This window comes from Ovis canadensis, chromosome 6 (genome assembly GCF_042477335.2).
Source record: "Ovis canadensis isolate MfBH-ARS-UI-01 breed Bighorn chromosome 6, ARS-UI_OviCan_v2, whole genome shotgun sequence".
NCBI lineage: Eukaryota > Metazoa > Chordata > Mammalia > Artiodactyla > Bovidae > Ovis > Ovis canadensis.
The window spans coordinates 35,779,857-35,796,772 of record NC_091250.1 but is presented as its reverse complement, the minus strand read 5'-3'; the positions used below and the strand labels follow the sequence as shown (position 1 = coordinate 35,796,772).

The 16,916-nt window shown below is 37.3% G+C and overlaps 1 protein-coding gene across 10 annotated transcripts in view; it reads right to left on the bottom strand.

Annotated features, from left to right (window-relative positions):
- PPA2 (inorganic pyrophosphatase 2) overlaps window positions 1–16,916 on the bottom strand; it is a 117,632-nt gene that overhangs the window by 89,736 nt on the left and 10,980 nt on the right. For 6 of the 10 annotated variants that reach the window (XR_011257654.1, XR_011257656.1, XM_069593570.1 and 3 more), the window contains exons 2-5: window positions 10,951–11,015; window positions 7,025–7,069; window positions 1,653–1,706; window positions 148–267 (exon numbers count right to left, since the gene is read on the bottom strand). Coding sequence is in view for 7 of the 10 variants with exons in the window: in XM_069593570.1 (XP_069449671.1) it covers window positions 148–267; window positions 1,653–1,706; window positions 7,025–7,069; window positions 10,951–11,015 (284 nt within the window). In the remaining 3 variants the exon portion in view is untranslated. The remainder of the gene's footprint in view (window positions 1–147; window positions 268–1,652; window positions 1,707–7,024; window positions 7,070–10,950; window positions 11,016–16,916) is intronic. The other 4 variants (XR_011257655.1, XM_069593572.1, XM_069593574.1 and 1 more) reach the window with 1 other exon arrangement.

Below are 16,916 nucleotides of genomic sequence, written 5' to 3'. Positions count from 1 at the left end.
ATGATAAAATTCCACATTAAAAAAATTTAAAATTTACAAATCTCTCACACTGACATGTCCTCAATTTAAATTCAAGTAGTTCACAGGATTTACAAGGCAATTTTTTCAAAAGACAGAGAAGTTTTACCATTATAACAAAAATGTTACCTGAGGGAGGGCACCATAATTCCATATATAACCTTTGTGAGGAAAGATATTTGCCACATAGCGAAGCTTGCCATCCTTTACATCTTGTTTAATGGGATTCAATGGTTCCTTCGTGGCAATCTAAGCAGATTGTGGGAGAAAAGGGGTGTGGGGCATAAGAAATGGTTAATCCTATATTCAAACAGGATTTTTAAATCTGCCATTATCAGACTAAATATTCGTATTCCAACTTATTGATCAAAGATAACTTTAAAAATAAGTTAAGCTGGTTCTTATTTCTAATTTACTGTTTTGTATTAAACTGGAAAGGAAACGTCAGATAATATATTTTGGCACTCTATTACTTATGAACTCATTATTTTTAACACAAATAATAAATATTATTGAAATGGCAAGAAGATAAGGATTAATCAATTTGCTTTTTTGTTACTACTTGGGTTTTCTACCATCAATCTTATAATAAATATTTTTCACTAAGTGATTTCATTTCAAAGTTCCCTTTCAATCAAACATATTCAAATTGCCATGCCAAAAAAACCCAAAAACTATCCTACAAAAGTAAGCAAAAAATAATTGAAGCCGTGTTTGAATGAATAAACACTGCTTAAACTAGGCAAGATCTCATAGGTTCTTGATCCTACACCCAAGTGAGGTAGAGAGTAGCCAAGAACAATAAAACATTGTACCAAAAGCAAGAAGAGCAAAAGAAGAATCTAACTACTTTTTCCTATTAAAATATTAACTAAAAAATCTACTATTTTATATTTAGAGAAATAATTCTCCAAATATAGAATCTGCAAACCATATACTGATAAAACTATCTTAACTTAAACATTTAAAATAATACCTACCTTCACATCCAAAGTTACAGAAGACTTAGATAACTAAACAAAGTACCATAAATTAAATTTCACTCAGAAATAGGGACCTTACTTAACTGAAGATGAAACAATAAAATTCTGAAAAGCAAAAGGGAAGTTCTTGATAGGTTCACACCTATCAAGAAAAATCAAGAAAAAATTATTAATTTAAAAAACTAACCAGGGGAGTAGCAGATGCTCTCAGAAAGTACTCAGAAATCAAGAGTTGGCCAGAAAAACACTTTTAACTCCTCGTAGAGTAAAATTTAATCTAAAAGAGAATTAAGTCCTTAGGAACCAAAATTGTCAGCCCCAAATATGCTGCAATTGTGTTTATGAACAAAATACATCTCAGAACCTATTTAAGAAAACCTAAAAGTATTTGCTATTTTCAGACACAAGAGTCAAGGAGAATTAAATAAATATGTGTATAACAAAAGAGAGAGGCAAAAAAGAATATATTCTCTTTAAAGTGTAAATTCAGCTTGGAATAATATTTTCTTTTTTTACAAGAATATTTTCCATTGTCCATTATAAAGAAACTTGTCAACCATCCCAAATTCAAAATATTATGACAAACAATTTGAAACAAAATTTTATATCATTATTAATTATTCCCTTTGATGCTAATAGGATATTTCATACCTCCATTTTAGCATTTGTCCACCGAGGTACTTCCACAACCATGTTAAACACATTCTGCAATTTAAAAAAACAACAAAGAAAACATTTTTTTTAATGTTGTCATCTTTTATTTTTTCACTTATCTCCTGCATGAGAATGTTTTATTTTTTTCCTATAAAAAATGTAAAAAGTCTGCATCATATGTCTACCTATGCCTTAAATTCCTACTGAAAAATTAGAAAAGAAGCTGGTTAAAATATAACAGAATTTAAGCCTAATTATGTTACTTGACCACTACTGCATGGTGTTAGAAGTTGCTACATTTCTGGAAATACCTTTTCGAGGTAGGGACAGAATCAGAATGGAGCCAAGAAACGTGTTTCAATTACTTTCCAACTAAAACAAAAGTGAGCGCTGAATGTCTCACTTTTCCAGTCTGCAAAGTAAGTCTGATAATCTCTGTCCTCATCCCACACAAGGTTGTGAAGATCAATTACGTGCTTTAAATGAAAATACACAGACAAGAAGTAAATATTTTTAAAATCATAAAAAATATTTAAATCCAAGTTTTTTTCTATCATAATGTAAAATTAAGGCCATCAGTATAAGTAGTTATAAAGCTTACAAAGAGTTACAAAGCTTAGCTTACTAAAATCTAGTGATCTTGGATTCCCTGAAGTTACAAAAGAACCACTGCTTCTTTTTACCATTTCTGAACTTGTAGAGTACTTAACAAAGGAAACTCTAGATCACTGGTGACTAAAAATAATTTTCTACAGTAATGGCCTTACAAAGAAAAAGCCTTAGGGATTCCCTGGTGGTTCAGTGGTAAAGAATTTGCCTGCCAATGCAAGAGACATGGATTTGATCCCTAGGCTGGGAAGATCTCATATACCGAGGAGCAAATAAGCCCATGCACCATCACGACTGAGCCCGGGTGCCACCACTACTGAGCCTGTGCTCTGGAGCCCAGGAACCGCAGCTACTGAAGCCCATGCTCCCTAAAGCCTGTGCCCCACAGCAAAAGGAGCCACTGCGATGAGAAGCCTGAGCACCTCAACAAAAGGAGCCCCCGCAATGAGAAGCCTGAGTACCTCAACTAGAGAGGAGGCCCTGCTCGCGGCAGCTAGAGAGAGCCCGAGCCAACAGCAGAAGGCCTAGCGCAGCCAAAAAACAAACAAACAAAGTTATTTCATAAAAAGAGAGGGAGAAAGTCTATGCTTAAAGTTGGCTTGCTTCCCATTCTGCTATCAGTAACTAACAACTTATCAAAGCAACGGTTTAAAACAGTCTTCATCCAAGTGTGCTCATGGACCAGGGCTAAGCTACAAGTTGACTGTTACCGGCTCCTTTAGAAACATTTATAACAATTTGACCAAGTAATGTCTATGACTGTCAAACCTATTAATAAGTATTTGGAATTTGAATTAAGTTTTTCTAATAGTTCATTTTGATTGTAATTTTTTCAAGTATCAATATCAGTTCACAAAAGATTAGAAATAAACCAAAAAACTCTTTTACCACAGATCATTTGAGAAGCAGTGATAAAATATAGTTATTCTCAACTATGCCACACAGTAAAATCACCTGGAGAGCTGGAATTGATTTTTTTGTTTTAAAGAGATTTCTAGAGCCCCCATCTCCTACATATTTGAATTCAGTGGTTCTATGGTGAAGCCAGGGCATTGCTTATTTTTAAAAGCTCTCTAAGCAATTTTAATATGCAGCCAGAGTTGAGAACCTCTGGTTTAAAGCACTGCTAAACAATATCTGGGGTTTTCTTAGTGAAACAGGAATGCTGTTAACTCAAAGAATGCCATTTACACAATTAAATATAAATCAAGCCACAGAAATAATGATGGTTTTTAAGCTCTTCTAGATGAGACGGAAGTTTACCACGACAAAACTGCATACTCATAATGAGATAAAGAACAAAGTTGAGAATGCACTCTCAACAACTGCTCCTGAGAAATGTGCCTCATATCTATCTCAGCAGCCTTATATACAGGCCTGCTGTTATGTTTCATTTTCTATGCTCTTTCATGAGGTACCCCAGCACCTGTTTAACTATGTCTGAAGTAGCTGTTAAAAAGAAAAACCTAAGTAAACGGCAGATGCTCAAATAATTTATTCATCCCTGAAAGTCTGGCTATAAGAGAAGAAATGCATGCAGATGAATACTCAGAGGTGACAGAGAAGACAAAGCTAGTGCCAATCCTTTTACAGAACGACACCTACCAAAGCCCCTCACAGAGACTTGAATTACGCCAAGAGAACAATAGATCAGGTTTGCATTTTAAGCCTGCAAACTACAGTCTTCCTTATCATTCGCTCCTGATCACTAGGAGTGTACTTCCAGTCTGCTTTTCTTCTCTCGGGCTAAAGTGCACATGACCTGTAATTTTTTAAAGCCAATGTTAGTCTGTTTATTCTAAGATTAATGTTAATTACAAACCAAAAGTGGCCTGCTGAAATTTATTAGAAAATCACAAAGACACAAGGGGACATGTTTCAAATTCGGAATGCTGGGTTAGGGACATTTACCTCTTCCTTCAGTTCTTTTTTCTATTTTTTTCCCTTCTATTTTTATTGCAGTAAAAAAAAAAAAAAAAAGGATGAAAAAGCAGTCAGTAGATTTTATATGTGTGTGCTCAGTGCTGTGTGACTCTGCAACACCATGGACTGTAGCCTGCTGGGCTCTTCTGTCCATGGGAATTCCCAGGCAAGAATACTGGAGTGGGTTGCCATTTCCTTCTCCAGGGGATCTTCTCAACCCCAGGAATGGAACCCTTGTCTCTTGCGTCTCCTGCATTGGCAGGCAGATTCTCTAACACTGCATTATCTATATTCTTGGGATGTAAAAAGAAAGGAAATAACCCTTCTATCCTCGTTCTAACTCTTAAAATATCAAATAAACTTGGATTTGACATTAAAGCAAAGGCAACAAATGCAAAAATAAACAAGAGGGAACGTACTCAAGTAAAAGCTCTGCACAGCAGAGATAACAATTAACAAAATGAAAAGGCAACCTATGGAAAGGAAGAAAACAGTTGCAAGTCATATATGTGTTAAAGGGTTAATAAGCAAAATACATAAAGAAATCAGGTAACTTAATAGTGAAAAACCAATCCATCCAAAAAAAAAAAAAAGGGCATAGGTCTTAAATACTTTTCCAAAGAAGACATACAGATGGCCAACATTACTAATCATCAAGGAAAAGAAAGCAAATCAAAGTCACAATAAGATTACCAGGCCATGTCCATTAGAATGATTATCATGAAAAAAATAACAGTACTGGCGAGGATGTAGAGAAAAGGAACCCTTGTGCACTGTTGGTAGAAATGTAAACTGGTGCAGCCACAATGGAAGGTAGTATGGAGGTTCCTCAAAAAGTTGAAAATAGAACTACCACATAATCCAGCAATCCCACTTTTGTATATATATCCCAAAAAAAAAAAGGAAAACAAGATACTGAGGAGATACTTATACTCCTACGCCCATTATAGCATTACTCACAATAGCCAAGACCCGGAAACAACCTCAGTGCCTGTCAACAAATGAATGAATACATTTTTTATATATACAAGGGAATAGTATCCAAGCATGAGAAAGGACATCTTGCCCTTGGTGACAGGATGGGTGAACCTGGAAGGCATTATGCTCCGTAAAAGAAGTCAGACATAAAAAGACAAATACCGCATGGCACCACTTACAGGTAGAATCTGAAAACTTTTAAAAAGCCAAATTCATAGAAAGAGAGTAGGAAAGTAGTTACTACAGCCTGACGGGTGGGGAAAATAGAAAAGAATTAAAAAAAAAAAATCTCAAATCAAAAATCAGGTAGTCACCAACACACAAACTATGTTCTAAAAATTAAATTTTAAGTTGGTTTCCCTGGTGGCTCAGACAGTAAAGAATCTGCCTGCAATGCGGGAGACCTGGGTCCGATACCTGGGCTGGGAAGATCCCTTGGAGGAGGGATGGTAACCCACTCCAGCATTCTTGCCTGGAGAATCCCATGGACAGAGGAGCCTCGCCGGCTACAGTCCACGGGGTCAGATAGATTCCGACACAACTGACTGACTAGGCACTACTACTATATATACTCAGTAAACATTTTTCCCACTGAAACAACTGTTTTCAGGTTAACACTCAAAGTCTCTAGGAACCTATAAAGACTTGAGCCCCTGAATGTCTATTTGTCCATTAAGTAGAGCAATGATTCTTAAACTTCAGAGTGTATAGGATGCCCTGGAACACTTGTTTTGGGCTTTCCAGGTGGCACAGTGGTAAAGAATCCACTAGCCAATGCAGGAGATGCAAGAGACAGAAGTTCGATTTCTAAGTCTGAAAGAGTGCCTGGAGAAAGAAATGGAAACCCACTCCAGTATTTTTGCCTCAGAAATCCCATGGACAGAGGAGCCTAGAGGGCTATAGTCCAGGGGTCACAGAGAGTCAGACACAACTGAGCGACTGAGCAGAGAACACCTGTTAGATGTGAAGACTGCCCAGCCCGCATGAACTTAGTAGATATGGGATGGACCAGGAATCTGAAATATTAACAAGTGCCCTAAGCAGTTCCAGTGCAGATGGTTTAGGACCATTGGGACAAACATGAGTTTAGTAAAATACAAGATGGAGGGGCAGGAAAAGCTGATAGGAATTAAACAGCCCCACAGCAATGCTTGGAGGCATTCAAAGGCTGGGGTCAAAAGTTTCAGCCAGACGAGACTAGAGGGCAATAAGGTTAGGAAGGGAAGAGAAGGCTAAGGAAGAGGCAGGGAATGTTTCCTGGAATCAGCAAGATAAAAAGGCATCAACAGAAAGAAACGGGAAGACAGACATCAGTCAAATGTTCTGGTCCTAAGTCAAAAACAATTAAGTTTGACAGTCATATATTTGAAAGATGGATTTAGAATGCATTTATTTTAGCAAATAGGTGGAATATAGCATATATTCCTGGATCCTAGAATAGTCAGAATCATAAATAGAAAGTAGCACAGGGGTTACCAAGGGCTACGTGGAGTGGAGAGCTATTGCTTACTGGGTCCAGAGCTTCAGTTTGAAAAAATGAAAAAGTTCTGGAGATGGATAGTGGTAATGGCTGTATAACATGGTAAAGAATTAAATGTCGCCGAACTGTACACTTAAAAAGTGTACAATAAGTAATACGGTAAATCTCATGTTATATATATTTTACCATAAGGGAATAAAGTAAAATGGTAATATCGTCCCTAGCTGCCTTAAAGAGAGACTAGAAGAAAAACATCAGGATGCTTTCATAAGTTCTGCAAGGGAAAATAATTCAGCATCACTTTACAAATGCAGACTACCATCAAGGTCTTTTAAAGACAATATAAGTGATACACACAAATAAAAACCTTTAGATATACCTCATATTCATCATTTCGTGCTCTTTTTGTAGGAATGCCATTTTCCTATAAAAGAAAAGATGGTTATTAGAGAAATGCAATACAAAAACACAGTGAGGTACCATCTCACACTGGTCAGAATGGCCATCATAAGAAAGCCTATAAATAATAAATGCTGGAGAGGGTGTGGAGAAAAGGGGTCCCTCTGACAGTACCGGTGGGAATGGGAACTGGTGCAGCTGTTCTGAACAACATGGAGATCCCTTAAAAGAGCTACCAGTGATCCAGGAATCCCATTCCTGGGCATATATTCCGGAAAGACACAAACTCTAATTTGAAAAGATACTTGGACCCCAGTGCTCACAGCAGCACTATTTATAATAGCCAAGACATGGAAGCAATCAACGTTCACTGACGGATGAATGGATAAAGAAGATTTTTTATATACATATAATAGAATATTAGTTATTAAAAAGAACGAAATAATGCCATTTGCAGCAACATGGATAGAAACAGAGATTAACATGCTAAGTGAAGTATGAGAGACAAAGACAAATATTATAAACTGTCATTTATATGTGAAATCTAAAAAAAAATACAGAAGAACTTATTTATAAAAACAGAAATAGTAATAGACTCACATAGAAAACAAACATGACTAACAAAGGGGAAGGCGGGGGGGATGAATTGGGAATTTGGGATTAATAGATACACACTACTGGATATAAAACAGATAAACAGCAAGGACCTACTTGCTGTATAGCACAGGGAACTATGTTCAATATCTTATAATAACCTATAATGGTAAAGAACCTGAAAGGAATATGTATACATATATATATACAAAACTGAATCACTTTGCTATATACCTGAATCACATAAATGAACTACACTTCAATTTTTAAAAGATGCTATTTTTAAATCTAATATTTCATGAACAAATACAGCTGTATTGACCGTACAGCAATAAAAATATGCCTATCATATAAACATTGCACCAGAGGTTTCCAGAAACCTGATTCAACAGAGAATCCACCAAATGCCCAGTGCAGTTTTCTCTCAGCATTTACACCCCCAGTGCATGAGCATCAAAGTGCTCCACAAAACAAATTATTAGAAAAGCTAAATCTCCTTCAAGTATATTTTCCCAGTTTTTACAAAATAAGCAAAGGCTCGGTTCAGTCTTTAAGGAAAGACTGGCAGTTTCCAGTAATCATGCTTAAAACAGTCATTTCATTGTTGAAATGAAACTCCAGGGAGTGTGCCTAACAAGCCATGAAAGTACTCAGCTGCGCCTCCTGCCTGTGATTTCCACCAAGGTGTGATTACCAAGTCTCCATCAAGCACTTTTAAATTAAAAGAGCATTGTGCGGCGGGTTGGGGAGAAAAATTACACCATTCACAAATGCTCACACGTTATATGTAACTTTTACACACCAAAACAGCTAATGAAGGAAACAAACAGAAAAACAATTATTCCAAGTCAGCCCTGATACGTAATTTCTTTTCCTAAAATACCACCACCCAAAGTATAAGGTGCAAGAGTTCTCTAATCATTCTGTCTGGGAACAAGGGAAGCCTGTTTACACAGCCACTGCGTGTACCAATCTCCACAGGCCCAGAATTCATTCGCACAACCTGTTACACTTTGTTCTGCCGTTATCAATTTTTCATAAGCCCAAAGCTCATGTTCCCCCAAATCCATCCTCCTAAGGCAGAGTATTATTACTCAGCGGGATGTAGAAAGCCCATTCTTTGTTCCTCTTACACCCCGACCTACTACACAGTTCCTCCATATAATACTGTTATCACTGCTACTGCTATGAGGCACAGAGACTCTGTCACAGTACACCACTCCCCGCTAAGCAGCACCTACTAGTCACTCTTCGCTACTCTCTGCTAGTTTTCTAGCACCTTACAGTATTTGATTGTCTTGTTTATTTTCAGGTTGTTAGTCTCCTCTGGCTGAGAAGGAACTATATTCACCTTATTCACCACTGCAACTCTAGTGCTCAGAATACTGTCTGACTCATAGTAACCATGCAATAACTGTTTACCGAATGAATAAATTAATTAACAAATAATGAAGGAACACACCCTCTGTAAGCCAAAATCAAAGAGAGTGGTTGGGAGATGTGAGATACCTAGGTTGGACGGCTCACTGGCCAAAACAAGACATGGACACACACACACACACACACACACACACACACACACACACACTCAGAGACACACACAGTACTGTAGAGTTCTTTATGTTCTCTCACCGGTTCCTTTCTCTCTCCAGATTACATGACTCCTTGTCCTGTAGCTGAATATTACTCAGAAGTAGTGAGATAGAAGGATTACACAAGAGCAGCTAAGATACAGACTTTGTAGAGGATGCTGCTGAACGTCCTCTTCCTTGGATGTCTCTGGGATAATTATTTATGGAAAATTTTATAGACATTATAGGAAATGACTATAGTTTTAAATGTGTTTGTAAATAATTGTTTAGAATAAAATACCTTTCCTTTTGCTTACTGGATCAAGTCACCATTGCCTATTGTCTTCTTGACTTTACACCTGCTATTATTTAAAATAAAACCTGAAGAAACGCTAAAAAAAAAAAAAAAAATTACAGTCTGTGGAGTTACAGCATCTATGTTCAAATCTCATCTCCACAACAGACTAGGTTTGTGACCATGGGCAAGGCACTTCACCTCATCAGCAAAATAAAAACGGTAGCAGTAGCCCTGGACATACTGAAATAATGCAAGTCAAGCTCTGAGCTCAGTGCCTGGCTAAGCACGAGGGGCACTCGGTAACTCTCAGCTCTCACTGCCCTCCATTATCATTGTTACGGACAGTCCAAGCCTGTGAAGACCTGGGAGGTAGCACTCATCCTATTCCCATGTGCCATAGCCTTACTGTGACACCTGAGAGTCGGCCCCTGAGGTAACCCTGGAAAGGTCAAACCAGACTTGCAGCTGCAGCAGCTTCCCACTTTTTCCCTGGCCTCTACGCCACACTGATCCCACCATGGTTCTGGAAAACCCAACCGCACTAACCAGCCCCACGGAATCTCATCCTGGAATGTAGTTCTGGTCACTGAAAAACGTGACAGTGAAATAAGCCAGTTAACTACTCGGATCTTACTGAAAGAACTGCCAAGGTTGTGGTGACTACTAACGTCCACTACCAATGATGCCATCTCGCCAATTAGTCAGGAGAGCCCTAGGAATGCTCCAAATTCTGAGCTCCTCTTAGCTCCATCTTCAGCAGATTTCCCTCCAACGTGACTTACATCCCTTCTACTCTCCCACCTCTCAAGTAATTCTAGGTTCTAAAAGAATAGCTATTCAAAGACTGCCATTTTTCCAACTGTATCTTTCTAGCATTGATCTCGTAGAGTGGTTAAAGAGCATGAACTCTGTGGTCAGAAATGCTAAATCAAATCCTTGTTCTGCCACTCACCAGCTATGTGACCTTAGACAAAGTGTCCAAGTCAAGGACGCTTCAGCTCCAGTGTCCTTGGAGATGATAATAGCAATTTATAAGGATTAAATAAAATGGCATATGTTGACATGGTGGCTAGCAAACAGAAGATAATCTGCAAATATTACTATCTTATTATTACTAATACCACTACTACTCTTATTAAAAATAAGCCTCTTGTTAACCTTCCAAATTCTTAACCTTAAATTTTTATTTGCTACCAAATTCTAAGCCTCATAGACTACTAACACTTCTTTCTTCCCAAGTCCTCCTGGAAGAAACCCTTTCTTATCCAAATTCTAATTAATGAAGAGGGCTTATAGTCCTGTTACAAAGATAATTGATGCTAATTGTCCTCTGCCCTTCTCTGCCACCAACCAAAACATTTCTTTTTGAAATGCTTCCAAAAAGCATCTTTTGGTGATACTAGAAGTATATATTTTCATGCCCCAAACAAGTTAAAACAATACCTCTTCAGAGTCCACCTTCAGAGGAATATCATGAAAGGGGGAAATGTAGTGACCAGCTACATTCTCTGCAAAGGAAAGCAAACAAAAACACAGAATTAAAGCAATGAACTAGCTTATTCTTTAGAGCAATCATACTCTTACCCACTTTTAAATTTTGAACAAGCTGTTAACGTTTTTTCAAAATTAACTTTAACTCCCAATTTAAGGTTTAATTCAACTTTTAAAACTTGCTCGTCTGATGACCAAAGAGAAAAATGATAGCCCTCCCTTATCTTTGGGGGATGCCTTCCAAGACCCCAGTGGATGCCTGAAAATGTTGATAGTAGCAAACCTCACATAGGTTTTGTTTTGTTTTGTTTTTCTATACACATCTACATATGATAAAGTTTAATTTACAAGTTAGGCACAGGAGAAGAATATTCAAATTGCCAGCATCATTATGCTTTGGAACCATTACTAAGTAAAATAAGGGTGACCTGAACACAAGCTCTGTCTGGGCAGTTGGTCTGACAACCAAGACATCTACCTACTAAGGATGAACAAAGGAATGACTCATGCCCAGGAGAGGGACAAAGCAGGACAGCAGCAGACTTCATCGTGCTGCTCAGAGCACAGTGCACGTAACTCAACACTCAATCCTGAAAAGCAAAACCACAAATAAGGGGGACTGCTGTACACACCAAGTCAACTATATCTGGGCTGTTGAAACCATTCACTTACCCCTGTGGCTTAAATTTCCAAAGTAAAAAGTCTAAATTAGACTACAACTCCAAATATGAAAAAAATCTTACTTTCAAAAAGAGGCTCATGTATAGGTGAACTGGGTTAAAACTGATGTCAATTTTCCCAAGAGAAACCTAACAACATAATTCCTCATTTCTACCGACAACCCACATGAAACAAAGGATTAAAAGTCCTACCAAAATAAAAGAAACAAGTCATTTGTTTCACTCAGTGGTAAGGATGCTAATATTAAGGTAAGCTTAAAACAAAAACAAACTTGAATAGCCGAAACTATTTCATCCTCATTGTGTACTGAAATATATATGTAAAATATCTTTAAAAGTACATGTTATTTAAATAAAATATGAATGTATACTTTTATTGGAATGTGTGTTTCCAAAAGCTGGGCTTAATATAGCCATAGGAAATTCTCACTTTGTAATTTCCAAAGTCAAGGTATGCACTACTTCTGGCCTGCTACTTCTTTGGTATAATTTTCAAATTTAGACTTTAAAAATATTTTAATAAATAAAGTGAGGACTGGCTAACACTCCAGTAGCAATGAGTATACAGAACACCCAAATCTTGGTTTCTAAATACCATTCTCCAGTGAAAAGAACTAGGGTTTCTTAGGGCTTATTCTACGCCTGGGGCAAAGAAAATACAAGATGAGCTTGGAATATCCTGGAGTACCAGAAAGTGACCAAGTGCTCAAAAAAAAAAAATTATGGGTATGTCAATGGAGAAGGAAATGGCAACCCGCTCCAGTATTCTTGTCTAGAGAATTCCATGGGCAAAGGAGCCTGGCAGGCTATAGTCCATGGGGTTGCAAAGAGTCAGACACGACTGAGCGACGATCACTCACTCACAGGCACGTCAAAGGGGAAAGGAGCCGACCTGAAAGAGCTCCCAAAGGCCAAAGCTGGAGCAAGTTGAGCAACAAGGTAAATAATGGTTACGGGCACGCCTTGGAGACACTCCGGGCTTGGTTCCAGACCACTGTTTGTAAGGCGAATATCGCACGCAGTGAGGAAAGTCACACAAACTTTTGGTTTCCTAATGTAGATAAAAGTTATGTTTACACTATATTTAGTCTATTAAGTGTGCAATAGCATTATATCTAAAAACGCAATTTATACATTTTAAAAAATACTTTATTGCTAAAAAAAAAGAAAATAGCTAACCATCACCTGAGCCTTCAATGAATCGTACTGGTAATGCCAAAGATCATAATCACATATCACCACAGCAAATATTATCATAATGGAAGTTTTAAATATTTCGAGAACTATCAAAATGTGACATAGAGACACCAAGTGAGTAAAAGCTTCTGTGAAACTGGCACTAACAGCCTTGCACGACACAGTCTGCCACAAAACTATTTGTAAAACGTTCAGTATCTTCAAAGTACAACCAAGTGAGGTATGCCTGTAATGCATTACAATCCAAAGGATACAATAAATATACATGATCCACAGTAATACAAATAAATGATTGTATAAATAAATAAAAATGACAGAAGAAACTAATCTTCCTTCAGAAAAATCCTAAACAATATATGTAGATGTTTTCCCCCCACAAAAAATAAAGCTTACCCTATTCCCCAAGTGTGGACTAGACTTAGAGACTTGCTTCCAAAGAACAGAGTGTGGAAGGGGAAAGACATTTCCGTGGAGAAACCGGACAATCAGTATCCTTAACCAAGCGATCAAGGTTAATACCACCAGCGGACAAGTCGTGTTCATAGCATGGATCCCCTGCCTGATATGCCGAGATAAAGGTACTTCACTTCTGCCATGTTCTTCCCCCAAACCCATAATTCCAGTCTCATCACGAAAAAGATATTGGACACACCCAAACTGAGGGACTTGCTACAAAATACCTAACCAATACTCTTCAGAAGTCTCAAGGTCATCAAGAAAGAAACTTACGAAAGGAATGACTGAGAAGTCGTCAGATCAGAGGAAACTAAGGAAATACAGTGTCTGAGAGGAATGTGGTGCCCTGAATTGGATCTTGGGACAGAAAAATGACATTAGTGGAAAAACCAGTGACACCCAAATAAAATGTGCAAATAGTTAATAATATGTATCAATGTCAGTTTCTTAGCTTTGACAAATGCACAGTGGTAATGAAAGATGTTAATGTTAGGGAACATGGTAAGATACACTGAAATTCTGTACAATTGCTGCAACCTTGTCCAATCTAAAATTATTCCAAAATAAAATTTAAACAAATGAACAAATACAAACAATGGCTTCAGCCCAATAAAATTAGAAATATATAACTTAACAATGGCCTACACTCCACCAAAATTTTATTTCCGCTTCTCATGCTCTGTGGGTTTTCCTTACCACTTATCACTAAATTTTCTGAAGAAAGAAGACCTTTTGTTGTTGTGTTTCTGTTTGTTCTATTAGGCTCTCTACTGGATCCTCAGAACCCAGAAAAGTTCCCAGCACTTAGTAGGCATTCAGTTAATACGTGCTGAGCAAATATCTCTATTACTACTTCATTTTTCTGTACAATTACTAATATAATTTACCCTTTCCCACCCCAGCAACAAAGTGACTTACGTATGACCCGAAGCACAAACTATGATAAAGAAAAAGCACACAAGTGGCAAAGGATATGAAACTCTCCCTGAACTGAACTGAAGATCTATAAAGCTCTTTTTCATCAGTTAAAAAGGATGCACCTTAAAAACAAACTTCTCTTTCACATACCACTTCAAATCTTAAATTCTCTGCCTGATTTTAAAGACATCTATGAGCAACACAAAGAACAGAAAACAATACCTATGGCTGATGCATATTGAGGTTTGACAGAAAACAACAAAATTCTATAAAGCAATTATCCTTCAATAAAATTTTTTTTAAAAAAGAACAGAAAACAAGATTATCAGTTTGCTGCAAGATTATTTACTTTTCTATAAATAACAAAGTTACTTAAGCGGGTCACATTTACATATTTTCTATTAAAACGAAATGTAGTGGTGGGGAATTGAACACAGTACAGCAACTTTGGAAAATAGTTTGACAGCTTCTTATAAACGTATGATCCAGAAATTCTACTATTAAGTACTTAACTAGGAAAAATGAAAACTTATGCTCAAACAAAAACTTCTCAGTGTATGTTTATACTGGCTTTACTCAATAATCACAAAAACTGGAGACAACTCAAATATCCAACTGGTAAACGGATAAACAAACTACTAAACCCACACAATGGCATTTTACTCAATAGTCCAGCAGCAGCAGCAGCCATTAGTCCATAATAAAAAATGAACTATTGATACACAAAAGAAAATGAAAAAAATCTATAATGCAATTGTGCTAAGTGAAAGAAGCTAGATTCAAACAACTCCACTAAGATAACATTCTGGAAAAGGCAAAACTATAGGGATAAAAACCAGACCAGAGGTTGCCAGAGGTTGAGGGGAGAGGGTGGAGTTGACTTAAAAGAGGAGCCGGGAGAAAATCTAGGGGGGTGATAGACTATTCTGTACCGTCACTGTGATGGTGTTTAAAAGAGTCTGTATCTCTACTAAAGCTCAGAACTCTTCACACAAAAAAGAAGGCAGTTTAGAAAACTCTAGTACTTTTAAGGTATAAATAGGAGCACTTACTGCAAACAACAATCACCCATCTGTGGTTCTTTTTTCTACTAAGTCATAAAGATAAGGTAGAATTCTGAACAAAAGAAAGATTAGCATATTACTAGGTTGCTATTGCAACCTATCACTGATGGAAATTAACAATCACCACAGCTCTAAGATTTCAGGAAGTTCTGCAAGCCAGGAAAGTTTGTTATTAAACTTAATGAAGTATAGGAAACTCGACAGAATAGCTGGGCTACCTGGAATTAAGACTAAACGATACCTCTAGCACACTGACTTGGTGTGAAGTTTCCCTAAAGCTCTTGTTAACTGGGGACAAGTCTCAACAAATATTAAGATGTAAGAGAAGCATGTGCTACTCAAGTATGAGGGAAAATAGGACTAGACTGTGATCATTAAAAGCTAAAGATCTGTGAGAAGTGTTCTTTGACATCTGTCACTTCAAACTGGGGTCTAAATATATTCAAACACTAAGGCAGTGCCAATACATACATTAAAATAATTTTCTAATTGCCATTCTGGAAGGCAAAAAGAATATAAAAGTAAATGAATGGTTTGACTCAGATAACCAAACCTACTAGAAGCCATTTGGGTCATGAAATAGTTTAAATAAAAACATAATAATAAAGAAAAAAAAAAAAGAAAAACGTCTGGGAAAATAAAATAGGGCCTTAGATCTCTTGATAATTATAATGCTTTGATGGGCAAAATACTAATAAATTTGTACAGGAGCAATGAATACAGAGGGCAAGAGTCTGCCTTGTAGTTGCTGAGTTTGATGAAGTCACTCGATTTCTCTGACACTTATTTTCTCAATTTCCTTTAATTAAGTAATATACAATTTAGTATGCAAAAGGCAATGTACTAGATGTCATAATACAAAAGTGCCAAAATGTGATCAATGCCTACAGCTAAGTTAGTGCGCACTACACACTATCAGGATCAGCATCATCCTATAAACTCAAAGACAAAGAAGTCCTCTTGGCACAATCAGAGAGCTAATCACTGACCTAACATACAAAGAAAGGATAAGAATCCATCGAAGTGTTCTAGAGTCAGTACTCTAAGTATGATACTAGGCTTCACTTAATCGCATTCAGTTCAGTTCAGTCGCTCAGTCGTGTCCAACTCTTGTGACGCCATGGACTGCAGAACACCAGGCTTCCCTGTCAATCACCAACTCCCAGAGTCTACTCAAACTCATGTCCATTGAGTCAGTGATGCCATCCTATCATTTCATCCTCTGTTGTCCCCTTCTTCTCCAGCCTTCAATCTCTCAATCATCAAGGTCTTTTCAATCAAGTCAGTTCTTCACATCAGGTGGCCAAAGTACTGGAGTTTCAGCTTCAGCATCAGCCCTTCCAATGAACATTGAGGACTGATTTCCTTTAGGATAGACTGGTTGGATCTCCTTGCAGTCCAAGGGACTCTTCAAGAGTCTTCTCCAACACCAAATTCAACAGCATCAATTCTTCTGCACTCAGCTTTCTTTAAAGTCCAACTCTCACATCCATACATGACTACTGGAAAAACCAGTAGCTTTGACTAGATGGACCTTTGTTGGCAAACTAATGCCTCTGCTTTTTAATATGCTGTCTAGGTTGGTCATTGCTTTTCTTCCAAG